Source organism: Ipomoea triloba, chromosome 4, assembly GCF_003576645.1.
Source record: "Ipomoea triloba cultivar NCNSP0323 chromosome 4, ASM357664v1".
Lineage (NCBI taxonomy): Eukaryota > Viridiplantae > Streptophyta > Magnoliopsida > Solanales > Convolvulaceae > Ipomoea > Ipomoea triloba.
In genome coordinates, this window is record NC_044919.1 from 12,741,153 (window position 1) to 12,754,805 (window position 13,653).

Sequence of the window (13,653 nt, forward strand, 5' to 3'; positions counted from 1 at the left end):
TGTGTCCCAAAACCGAAGGCAATCCAAGATTACGCCTTAAGTCCGTTGTCACAGGCACCCCAATACATGTAGCAACAACATCTCTTAACTCTTCATTCGTGTTTGCACTGTACATCACGCTAGACTTATCATAGTTTATGGCCTTGCCGGAAACCGCACTATAAATATCCAAACAATCTTTGACCTTCTAAGCATGATCCTGGGTAGCTTTAAAAAACAATAAATATCTGAATATATGCCTATTATGTTTACATTCGCATACTACATTTATTATTATTATTATTATTATTATTGTTGTTGTTGTTGTTGTTGTTATGCGAATTATAAAATTATGCTTTAGATTTACAATTTAGCTAGAATTAGTAAATATATTTTTTGAAAACTATAGATTATGGCTGCCATTGCGAAACGTGAATTCACCGAGCTTGCCTTAGATGGAAGCAATTATTTGATATGGGCTCTTGATGCTAAGATTTATCTCACATCAACAAAACTACAACACACAATCATTGAAAATCCCGCGAGCGATGACGCTCAGAAAGCCAAGGCCCTAATTTTCCTCTGCCACCACCTCAACCATGATCTCAAGAATGAGTACCTCATTGAAAAAGACCACAATGCCCTTTGGATCGTTTTGACCAACAAACATCACTGGTTCTGCCTCAATCACAGTTCGATTGGTTAAACCTTCTATTCCAAGATTTTAAATTAGTGGATGAACATAATTCAACTTTACACAAGGTCGTATCTCATCTCAAGCTCTATAAACAGGAAATTTCATATACAAACTTGATAGAAAAAACCTTGTCCACATTTTATGACAATAATTTTGTACTCCAGCAGTAGTATAGACTTACAGGGCCAAAAACTATTCTAAGAATTTAGAGTTGATCTCGACATTAATGGTTGTTGAAAAGCACAACCAATTGTTGATGTGTAACCACAAGACACACCTAGCCGGCGCTGCACCTGTACATGAAGTACACAATGTTGTCCAATCGAGCAACAATCGGAGGGGGCGAGGAAGATACCGCTGTAGGCGCCCAAAGAGAGGTGGCAGAAGCAGAGCTAATAACGATGATTCCTAAACCCATAATAAGCAGCCTGAAAATCAAGCTCATCGAGGACAACAAAATACATCCCATCATAACTTTGGCCAATCACAAGTCTGCTATAAGTGTGGGTACAAAAGACACTAGTCCCGTACGTGCCACACTCCAAAACATTTGGTCGAAGCCTACCAGTAGATGATACACCAAAATAATAAGCCAAAGATAAATGAATCATCTCAAGCTACATTGCCTAAAGCAAACGCCCTACTCAATTTGAATGATGACTTATTGGGCGAGGAGCTTGAGGATTATGGAAACCAAGCATGAATGTTTCAACCTTTTCATACATTATTTCTTGTTATTTAATTTTATGCATGTGAGCATATATCTTTCACAAACAAAGACATTCTATTGTTTTTTAATAATCCCTTATCTATGAATACACTTTATTCCCCCTTATACCTGATACGTGGTTTCAAAATCGTACATTTCTCAACTCTACAGTATACAATCTATTTTACCAACACCACCATGGTTTATCTCTAGAGGTTATCAAATACATATTGGTTGTATGCCTTCGTTGGTTGTCTAAATATCTTGAACCCATGACAAGGGATCGATGGATACGCTAACTACATACTTTATGAAGATCAGTTCACGGCAATAGAAGGATATATGAGTCCAAATTTAATAAGAATGCTGAGAAATTCCACGAAATGGAATGATCTTTATTTTTAAAACAAATTCCACGAAATGGAATGATCTTCATTTTTAAAACCACGTACTAGTTAAGATTGAACTGGAAGTTCATAAAATAATCAATTTGCAATTACCTACCAATCATATCTATTTCATTAAAGAGTGTCTAGGTCCCATAAATATTACTGAAATTGGACCATATATATATCTACCAATGCTCCTAGACGCCACAAGTGCGAGAGATATATTAGTTTGAAAGATAAGAATCCACAAGAACTAAATATAGTAAAGAGTTTTGTCACTCTCAAAAAATCTTAAGAAGTTATGTTTGTCTAGAAGATGAGAAAATCCAAGAAATTTATAGGTGCACCAAATAATTACAATATTGGGATGTGGAACAACTAGATGAAAACATCTTTGGGAAATGACTATAATCTAGTTGACTTAGAAATTACTATAAAGTTTTATATGTTAGAGAAATTTATGAAAATATTAGAGTTGTCGACAACACAATTACCTTTAATTGCTCATATTATATGACAATATGGATCCAGAACTTGGTGCCAGAAGCGTCCTGATTAATTAATGTATAAAAGGAGCAATTAAGGCATATATAGCTAGGGGTGTGCAATTTACCGAAATTTTTCGGTTAACCGACCGAATCGAAAAATTTCGGTTAACGGTTAATTCGGTTCGAAAGGTCGATTAACCGAACGGTTAACCGAATATATATATATATATATATATATATATATATATATATATAATTAAATATAAATACTAATTGGATTGAAGATTTGAAGTTATGGTGATTTGTATTTTATTTTAATTGGATTTATTATTTTAGGTGTTATTTTTAGAATTTTATATTTTAGGTTTAAAAAGTTCGGTTAATCGGTTAACCGACCGATTAACCGAAAAAAATTTCGGTTCAGTTAATTCAGTAACACAAACTTCAGTTCGGTTAACGGTTAAAAGTTTTAAAATTTTGGTTAATTCGGTTCGGTTAACTGAATGCACACCCCTATATATAGCTCAACTTGATGATAAATACATTCTCTTTATAACATATACACCACTAATCTTGATTACAAATGGGTATGAAAAATAAACAAGAATGATGAGATAGTGTAACCGTGTAAATATGAAGAAAATTATTATTATTGTTTGTGTTATTATTAAGGAGTATTCTCTACATATAATAAAAGCTGTAAAAAAAGGAGTTGTTCGTATTCCACATTTCCACATGAGCCCATTAGTCAAAGTTATTACGCAGACACGGAGTACGGAATCTCATACTCTGTAATACGGAGTATAATTAATCTTCCAATATATTTATTAGTATAACCGAAGATATAATAAAAATAAATAAAAAGAATCGCTGTCTCTAAATTTCCTGCGTGGAAGGTGCGCTGTCTTTTGCTCCTCTTCTCGCTTTTCTCTCTCATAATTTTTCATTTTTAAAGATCAACAAAAGACAGCTCTCCATTGTTTGGAACAAGGAATTTTTCAGACGCATTTCGCGTTTTGCGCTCTCTCCCTCTTTCGCTTCAGATCAGATCTGATATCGGAGGGTAGGATTCGACGCCCGATCAGGTTTGATCTTGCATTGGATCAGTTGGATCTTATTTTTTCTACTGTTTTTTCTCGATTCAGTTCTATTGTTTTTGCTCTGTCGTGGCATTTTGGATCTGTTTTCCTACAACTTATTGCCTGAATTTGAAGTTATCCTTGTTTTTATCTAATAGATATTCTAGATTCAGCTTTCTTATTGTTTAATTTTCGGTCCTGATCCTCAATTCAAATGATTATATTATTTTTCACATTACCATGGCTTAGGCATATTTGACGCATATGAACTTGATCTAGTCCTTTTATTCTGCTTTGTGAATGTTTTCCCCATTTTTATTAGGTCGCAATGCTGATTCATGAAAATCTGTTGGATATTTTGATTAATTTATTGGGTTCACTTGAAAGAGCATGATGATATTTTTATCACCATCATTTTGGATTTAATTAGGAATAGAGGATGGAAGAGGAAATATTTTGTTGACAGTGGATTTGCTGAAATGTTTTCTCCACTAAAATGACAACTTTGAATTGGTCAATTGGCTTTTGCATTTATGGTTTGCCATATTGCTACTCTTCTTTGAATGCACCAACATAATCAAATTAGTTGCTAACTTGCTAAGGTGGGGCCTCCTAGACCCAAATTAGCAAGTTCAGAAACCCCATCCTCCACAAAAAAAAAATCATAAGCATAGAATTAGATGCCTTTATATTTATCTGTTTTCGTCACTAAGCCTTGCAGTGTGGCTAATACTTGGCGAGTTTTTCACTGATTATTATAATTTCTCATGATGCAAAGTCTGAACAAAAAATTGGTATAATGTGTTTTCAGTACAAATGATTTAAAGTAATATATGCTTTTCTTTTCTTTTGTTTTTCAGTAGCACATTATTTAAAGGGATCTTCTTTGGGAGTGACCAGATAATATAAGGTCAGAATGAAGAAGGCCTTTGATCAAACTGTGCGAGACTTGTAAGTTTGATTCACTTCTAAAATGATCTTCTTGAAGTATGCAGTAGCAAATAATGTTTCACTAGGATGTATTTCATTTTAAAGTTATTTCAACTTTTCTGAGGAAAGCAATTCACTGTCAATGATGTATAATGTGTGTGTGTATACACACACACACACACACACACACACACACACAGAGCATGTGCCTATATTCTTTTTATTTTGTCCTGAAAATATTGTAAAAACCTTGGTCGTTCACTCAAATATTCTTTCATTCTATTGAATGTTGAGCTAGCTTAACGGGTGACACTTTGCATTTCCTATCTCTTGCAGAAAGCGGGGTGTTAACAAGAAAGTTCTTAAAGTCCCTTCAATAGAACAAAAAGTAAGACTTCTTTTTTTTTTTTTTTTTTTTAATNTTTTTTTTTTTTTTTTTTTTTTTAATGTTATGAACTAGCAGCTGCTATTTTCACTGTTGAATGAGCTGCCACTTGCCAAAATTGTGTATTTATGTAACATACCATGTATGCATATATTTAAATATGTGCTATTGTAGCCATGAGTGCTTATTTGTTTTTTTTCAAGCTCTCTATGACAAGTTGTAGGTAATACATATTTCAATATTTTGATTTGGGTCATTTTTTAGATATATGCTTAGACTGTGCCTTTCCAATGATATGCTTTTTATTTTTTCATTTGTAAGATACTAACCCTACATTGATGGAGCATTAAGTAGGGAAAATAACTTTAATTTTAGAGTTTTCGTCCCTGGCTTCCTCTTCAATTATTGTTATTTCTATTAATTTGAAAAGAAGAAAATTATGAACCACTAGATTCTTTTGAGACTTGTCGAATACATTTGGCAATGTTTTTTATGAATGAAAGCTTAAAGTTCTTCCCTTGACTTTGTTACACTTTTCATTAAGTGTCTTCCTGCATTTACATAGGTGAAACCTTGTATAAGCACTTCTTGTATCATCTGTTGTTTAGTAGGGTTGTGGTTTGACACCCTTTTACAACTAATGGTGTTCTCTTCCTTCTCTGGCTGTCTATGGTGCTATATTTAGGTGCTTGATGCTACTAGCAATGAGCCATGGGGTCCTCATGGATCACATCTTGCTGATATTGCACAAGCTACAAGAAACTAGTAAGTTAAAGTCAGTCTTCGGTAATTTTCATTCAAATTTTCTTTCTTCTTGGTTTTTACTGTTTGAGAGCTTTTAATTATTCTCAGCAATGAATACCAAATGATTATGGCTGTAATTTGGAAGCGCATCAATGACACTGGGAAAAATTGGCGGCATGTTTACAAGGTTGGTCTATATATCTTTTGTTCATCCTTCAGGAGTGCATTGTGCTAACTGCTAATGCATTTTCTAGAGTATTTATTATATGTCTGCACTCTCTTTCTCTATCACACACATTTGGACAAACACTTGAATACCCTATTAAAGGTATCAACATCTGGAAATATTTTTGACTACTCTTCATGGTGGTACTTCTTTATACGGTCTGTTTTAGATTCAATTGGTTTTATTGATATGTATATTGTAAGTTATACATAAATAGTTTGCTTCCTGAATCTGGGTAATATTTTTGACAGGGTTGGGTAGAATGTGGATGGGCTTAGAATGGGCTATTACTCCTATTAGATATGGGGTTACATATTCCTCATGATCTTTTAAACCTAACTGATATAGGTTGTTCGATGAAGACATGACAATGGAGACACATGTTTGGAAAAGGGGAATAAACATTTCTTTGATGCGCTTTAAATATTTTTATAACTTCTTGTAAACAACCATGACTTAAGAAAAGCCAGTAAAACATATGCGATTTAAAATAGAAGTAAAACAATTAAGATCTATTGAATTTACACTGAGAAAATAAAAGTAATATCACAACCGGTTTAAAAGAAAAGGCTTTGGTACTGTCTGATGCCATCAAAGCAAAACCTTGGGTTTGATAAGTATTTATCACACCATGTGGCAATGAGGTTGTTGATTATGGGACATGTGAATCCCTTGCTTGTACTAAGTGTGTGAGCAACAATAAAATTCTAGAAACAGATTGAAATCTTGCTCATCATGTCTCGTGTGGTGTCCAACACGTGCATTTTATCAATGGTGTTGGACATGGATACAATTGTCATAAGATTTGTTCTGTGTCCAATGGAGCATTTGACCCACCAGGGATTCTTGTGATTGGGGAAAATAGAATAGGGGAAGGTCAGGAGAGGGTCAGATGGAGTTGAGAACAGAAGAGCAAAGGAGGGGTAAAAGCCATTTCTGTCTGTTTATTTGTCTTTCTTTATATTCTTTTATTTTTTTTGGAGGTAGGTTTCTGGTTTTTGTAGCTGTCCCTTGAAATTGTTTTTTATGTTCATACCCATGTATTTGTGTGGATGGTGCCATTGATTTTTGGTTTCTGATAACAGATGTACTACTTCAGTACTTCCAAAGCTAATATTTAGTGATATACTATGCAGGGCTTAACTGTTTTGGAATACTTGGTTGCCCATGGATCAGAACGTGTCATTGATGAAATCAGGGAACATTCATACCAGATCTCAGTAAGTTTCATTCCATTTATTTCACAAGTTGAATGAGATACATTGTGTGTTGTGGAATATGCTAGACCACTTGGGGGGTCTTATGATTTCATTGCTCATGACAGATATTGTCTGAGTTTCAATATGTTGATTCAAGTGGAAGAGATCAGGGAAGCAATGTAAGAAAGAAATCTCAGAGTCTTGTCGCTTTAGTGAATGACAAGGAAAGAATACAAGAAGTTCGAGAAAAGGCTGCTGCAAACAGGGAAAAGTAAGCTTCGGCTTGAGTGTTTATAATACCAATATGTCAAGATTTACATGTTTGGACCTAAGGTGAAGCAAGAATAAGATCTGAGAATTTAAGGAATACATTTTTGTTTTGTAACTTTTTCTAGTATTGAAACAAATAAATTAGGCAGGATTAGGAAATTGAATGAACCATTCATCCATTAAACTACCTGAGAAGTGTCTGAGATTTTATAAAATACCATTTACATTATACTGAAATGTAACTTCTTGTTCTTGATTCCTTTATATTGACTTTAATGAAAGTTTCATGATAACTTGTAATTTCTTTTAGATATCGGAACACATCAACAGGCAGTATGTATCGACCTGGTTCATATTCAAACCCAGGGGGGTATGGTGACAGATATGACGAAGATCGTTATGGGGGCAGGGATGATGATAGAAATGGTTATGGGAGAGAGAGNATGGGGGCAGGGATGATGATAGAAATGGTTATGGGAGAGAGAGAGAATGGGGTGGTAATGAAGACAGATATGGCAGGGATTCATATGGCCGTGAAGGGGATCGCTATGGTAGAGAGTATGATGAGCGTTACACCCGTGATGGATATAGGGATGATGATTATAGTGGAAGAAATCGGAGCATTGATGAATATAACTCTGGTTCAAGAAGTTCTGAGAAAGAGAGAGATCATGCTTATGATGATGATGCTCAATACTCCTCCAGGTTTGTCTGTCTATTCTTGCCAATGAATTTGCAGTTTTTATTTTCTACACTTCCCATTAGAAAGGACCGGATAAATTGTACTCCGTAGACTGTAATAATGAAGGGATTTCACTAAGAAAGTATTACAGTATTTAAAATATGTACAGTTTTTGTGTTCCATCTTAACAATAATAACAATAACAATAATAGTTTTTCTTTTAATTGACATTCATACCTATAGTTCACCTGTGGCACGTGGCTGCTTTATTTGTTTAATAAACTTATTTCTTTTTGTCCTTGTGTTGTTAAAGTGAACTACACCTTTGGGATAGCTTAATCTCTAAGTTTAATTGGTTTATGACACTTCTCATGTTAATGATATCTTGATCTGCATGTTATGATTTATGAAACTTATTGTGGTTAACTTTTATCTTTGAATTACAGAGAAAGTGGTGCCAGGGCCGAGGATCAGTCACAAGGAAGGTAATATTTCTTTTTAATCCTGTTGTACATTATGTTGTTTTCTTATTATGCAATGGTTGCTTGATACAGAGGGAGTATAACTTTAATTCATAGGCTAACTTAATTTTCTATTTTAGTGCTTCTCATGGTGGGATTGACCGGAAATATTCTGAGCAAAATCTTGGTGCTCCTCCTAGTTATGAGGAGGCTGTTGGTGCTGCACAGAGTCCTACACATATTGAAAGGTATTGCATGCTTGTAATGCATCACCGTTCTTTTTATCTCTTCACCTGTTTTCTTACCTCTTGGAAAATATAGATTAAGCCCTATTTTTTAATATTAAAAGGGACGGGGAAATTTCATCAGCACAGCCTCCTAAATCATCATCTCCTCATTCAAGTGCTAGTCCAAGCCAAGAAACCACTGTGCCTGTCCCAACTCCTTCTGCTGGCTCACCACCAGCTCTGGCACCTGAAAACAAGGATATTAATAGCTTTGATGAATTTGATCCCCGAGCTGCCTTTACAGGTAGAGCGCATACGTCTGAAATTGATGTTTAAATTTTGTTTTCTGTTTAGAACCCATTATAAATTTACTGCAATTTAACTTTTGTACTGAATGTTGGTGGTTTCGTTGGTACTTGTTTGTTATTTTGCTTGAGTTTTAAGGTTGGATGGGTTCTTGTATTTAAACGGTAATGTTCTTGCCCATGTGGGTTGAAGATTGAGCTTGGAGTATTGGCCAATTACTCAGCTGTTATTATGTTATGGTCCAAATTCAGGAAACTGGAAAGAAGTTTGTTTACAGCTGCCTTACTCTGATCTTCAGCCCAGGAAATTTGCTCATTGGTTTTGACATCCTCCTTTGCATTTTCTGCTAGTAAATTGTGTGCTACAATGGTTAGCCATCACTTATGTTTTTCAGATTGACTTCATTGCACATGCTAATATATGAGTCTGACTATTCAATAAACTTTGCTAATGTGATCTTCATCTTACCCTACATTTTCTGCTCTTTAAGTGCTGAGCCTTGATAGAGCATTTCTGGCTCCTTAGATATTGACATATTGGTAGTGAAGCAATTTGATGCATGCTTATGCGGTGTCTTAGCTGTAGACTTATTGATGACAATGTGCTTATTTGCATTAGATACTGAATTTTATTTGAATATTTTTTCAACAGCTGCTCCCTCTGCCCCAACTACATCCACTGGCATTGAAATGGATCTACTTGGCTCCCTATCTGAGTCATTCTCCTCCAATGCATTAGCCCTTGTGCCTGCTGAATCAACCAATGCAACATCCAATGGTAATCCTCCTAGGACAACCAGTTCTGAACCCACATTTGCTGTATCACCAGCTGCCAATCAGGTTGGTTTTGATTTAAAATATGTTCTTATCTGTGCATTTTCGTTCCTAAGCATGCTAGTTAACTTTTCCCCTCACATTTTTGTTGTCTAGTGACTAATGTTCACTTATATTTGGTCTATGAGGTGATTTTTGTATCTTTGGAATTAGTTATTAAGAGTTAATACCATTTGAGGTCCTCCGAGTATAGTGGCTTTGCCACGTTTAGTCCTAAACTTTCAAATTGACCACCCGTGATCCTTCGACTTTCAAATTGTTACCATCCGTAGTCTAAGTTAATCACCCATGGTCCTTCAACTATTAAATTTTAACCAACCATGGTCCTTTCAAGAGGACCACGATTGATTAAATTTCGAAAGTTGAAGGACCATGGGTGGTTATTGTTACCATCTGTAGTCCAAGTTAATTAGCCATGGTCCTTCAACTATTAAATTTTAACCAACCATGGTCCTTTCAAGAGGACCACGACTGATTAAATTCGAAAGTTGAAGGACCATGGGTGGTTAATTTGGACCACAAATGGTTAAATTTGAAAGTCGAAGGACCACATATGGTCAATTTGAAAGTTAGGACTAAACGTGGCAAAACCACTATATTCGGAGGACCCCATGTGGCATTAACACATATATAATAATAAGTCCATCTCACTTGTAAGAGTGCAAGCTGTAAAAGTTGGATTAAAGGAAAAATAAATAAATCAGACTGACAGCAGGCCAAGAGAGAACAAGTTAACTAACAGATTTTAGATGTCCTACAAGCTATACATGAACCTTACATCCAAAGTTGGGATTTCCTTTGACAGACATGCAAACAAGAAATTAAAAAGAAGAGGGGAAATATAGGAAGAGGAAGAAGGAAATAACCCACAATTTAACTGACCCAGTTGTAAAAGATATTACATTATGCGAATCTTATATCCAAAATTCCTACTCATGTATTATATACCAAGTTAAAAATAATATGCTTCCTCGTGTAGGCTTTTGACGATCCTTTTGGTGATGGACCTTTCAAGGCTATCCTATCCTCCAATGACATAGCTGCTCAACCTCATGCACCTTTTCTTACTTCCTCAATTCAAAGTCCTGACATTCCTCCACCAGCTTCCCAGAAGGTAGAGATGGTAGGTAATTTGGGAGGACCTCTTCCTGTTGCATCTTATTCACCATCAGATGCTTCCAGTGTACCACTTCATTCAACCAACCAACAATATGCACAGCATGAGTTGTCTACTTCTAACCAAGAAATTGATATACTGGCTGATATTCTCCCACCATCTGGGCCATCTCCTATTGAGTATCAAGTCCCAACCAGCCAACTTGCACCAGAGACAGTTCCACTTCAAGCTGCTCAACATAATTCACAGATGGGTTTTCCACCTCATGCTGCTCCTGCACTTCAGACAGGTTTTGGATCTCAAAATGGCCCGACATCTTTACAGGGTTATTCTGCTCAACCTGGTCAAGCTGCAGGTGTGACAAGTTTTTCTGCTCAGCCAGGACTTCAGGCACAGACAAGTTTTCAAACTGGTCAATCTGTTCCGCAAATGGGCCTTTCTTCCCAAACCAGTCCATCTCCATCTATGACTGGCCTGGCAGGCTTTCCAGCTCCACCTGCCCAGACACCACAGACAGGATTTATGGCACAGAGTGGTCAACCTGCATCTCTTGCTGGTTTTCCACCTCAGGGGGGCTCTCTGTCACAGGCTGGGTTTCAAGCTTCCGGAGGCCAGTCCTTGCAACAACCAAATGCTAGTTTTTATGGGGGTTACAGTACAGGTCCAATTGCCGCCTCCATGAATCCCCATGTTTCCACTGTAGGAGTCCAAGTACCTTCACAGGTGACACCTCAATCATCACAAATCCAAATAAACACTACCCCTGCTGCCATGCAGCCTATTCCTTCTGCCTCTACTGGTTCTCTCACTACTAGTTCTCAGCCAGCTAAAGACAAGTTTGAGACAAAATCTACAATTTGGACTGATACATTGAGTCGAGGACTGGTTAACTTGAACATTTCTGGACGTAAGTTCTCATCTGACATCTATTTATGCCAAATTTGTTTCAATTTTCTCCCCTGTTAACTAATTATATCTTATTATGTTTTATGTGCACAGCTAAAACAAATCCATTAGCAGATATTGGGGTTGATTTTGATGCCATAAATCGCAAGGAGAAGAGGATGGAAAAGCCCACAACCACGCCAGTGATGTCAACTGTTACCATGGGCAAAGCAATGGGTTCTGGCTCTGGAATTGGTCGTGCTGGTGCTGGTGCTTTTAGGCCTCAGCAAAATCCAATGGTAGGCCCAGGCATGGGCATGGGCATGGGTGGCCCTGGGTCTGGCATGGCAATGGGTGGTCCTGGAGTAGGCATGGGCATGGGAGGTTTCAGAGGAGTAAACCAGCCAATGGGAATGGGAATGGGAATGGGGGTGGGGATGAATAGTCAAATGAACATGGGCATGGGAATGAATATGGGTATGACACCAGGAATGCAGATGCAACAGCCTACAGGATTCCCTCCCGGATCAAACGTAGCTGGAGGTTACAATCCTATGTCTGGCACGAACAATTACTATGGCCAACAGCCCTATGGCGGTGGCTACCGATAAGGTCTACCCAACCCTTTATGAAGAAAATGAAAAGATTATTCATGTTATATTAATCTGAAGATGCTTCCAGAGGATGGTGTATTGGGGTTGAGAGTTATTTGACTTGGAGATTTATACTTTTTCGGTATACGGGTATGTAGTATTCTATCCTAATTCTCTTCTGAGGTGGTCTTACAGTTGCTTTATGTTGTCATTTCTTGGAGTTGTAAAAGTTCTGTAGACAACATGCTGTGTTGATTTATTCTGTTCAGTGTCGCATTGATGGCAACACTGCCTCAGGTTACTTGATCTTCCATTTGGTCTATATACACTATACATGTGCGTGTAAAATTTTGTGGCACTGTTTATTACACTTGATGCTCCCCCGAACAATAAATGTCATGATTCCATTTTTTACGTTCAATATAGTTTCTTGAGGTCTAAAGATTTGATTCCATTTTTTACGTTCAATATAGTTTCTTGAGGTCTAAAGATTGAATCTTCATGGGTGTTTCTTTTCATGTCTACATGAATGTACACATTTATTTTATCTAACAACTACCTTTATGTAGGATAATGTAAAATGCCGTTCAAAATATTTATTTATGTAGCATTGATGCTTTTTTGTTTTGTTTTATTTTTTGGTTTTCTTGAATTGTGACTGTTATTAGTTCAGTTATGTAAACATTTCATTCATTACTATACTGAATATTTGTGTAAATATGTGAATTGTCTTCAGGAAATGTACACATGGTGGTAGTGATATTTTTGCCATTTAATCATGGTTAATATGCCATAAATTAAAGTATAAGAGTATTATTATAGAGTAAGACTTCCATAGTTCCATGTATCTTATTTTCTTCCTCAAGGTTCAATGATACTTTTTTTTTTCTTCTTTTCTGAATTTAATTAATATATAACCAAAATAACTGTACTCTTGTTATTTTTTGAAAGGAGACAAGACTCACATGAGAGTAAATATTTAACTTTGAATTTGACATTGTACATAAGTTTGCATATCCTTTTAAAATTATTTCTAAAAGTTAACATTGCGTGTTTTATTATAATATCAAAATAAGATACCAACTTGTTATGAAATTGAAAACTTTCGGTTCCAAATTTTAGCTTCATTTTTTATGATTCTTGCCTTTATGAATTTCCAGAGACAGCTTTAGAGTATTCCTAAATGCGTGATATCGTGCCAGCAAAGCAATTAGTTGACTTAAAACTCATTGATTCATTCAAAAAAAAAAAAAAAAAAAAAGACTAGAAGCGAAACTAGTTAAAGTCTCAGTTCCGTGGTCTTGGTAATGCTACACAAAGTGAGCAACATTAGAAAATAGTGATCAAGTGGGTTAAATGTCACTAGCACATTAGTTGTAGTAATAAAAGTATTACGGAGTACTAGAATTGCTCCAAAACTGGCGAAGTCATATTGGTCCATTGAAACGTGAGTG

At 36.0% G+C, this 13,653-nt stretch overlaps 1 protein-coding gene across 1 annotated transcript; it reads left to right on the forward strand.

The window, feature by feature from the left end:
• Positions 1-3,138: 3,138 nt before the first annotated feature.
• On the forward strand, positions 3,139-12,641 carry LOC116015443 (clathrin interactor EPSIN 2). Its single transcript, XM_031255509.1, has 15 exons — positions 3,139-3,347; positions 4,202-4,292; positions 4,608-4,659; positions 5,342-5,421; positions 5,509-5,587; positions 6,763-6,846; positions 6,951-7,096; positions 7,406-7,521; positions 7,566-7,800; positions 8,224-8,262; positions 8,379-8,486; positions 8,588-8,769; positions 9,423-9,610; positions 10,584-11,628; positions 11,721-12,641. The coding sequence occupies exons 2-15, from the start codon at positions 4,258-4,260 to the stop codon at positions 12,215-12,217; spliced, it is 2,886 nt and encodes a 961-aa protein (XP_031111369.1). The 5' UTR covers positions 3,139-3,347; positions 4,202-4,257; the 3' UTR covers positions 12,218-12,641.
• Positions 12,642-13,653: the final 1,012 nt, after the last annotated feature.

Excerpts from the sequence above, each read along its gene's own strand:
- LOC116015443 (XM_031255509.1), top strand. The coding sequence starts at position 4,258 with ATGAAGAAGGCCTTTGATCAAACTGTGCGAGACTT. Across the intron at positions 5,588-6,762 it reads ATTGGCGGCATGTTTACAAG|GGCTTAACTGTTTTGGAATA; the intron begins GTTGGTCTATAT and ends TATACTATGCAG. Across the intron at positions 7,801-8,223 it reads GATGCTCAATACTCCTCCAG|AGAAAGTGGTGCCAGGGCCG; the intron begins GTTTGTCTGTCT and ends TTTGAATTACAG.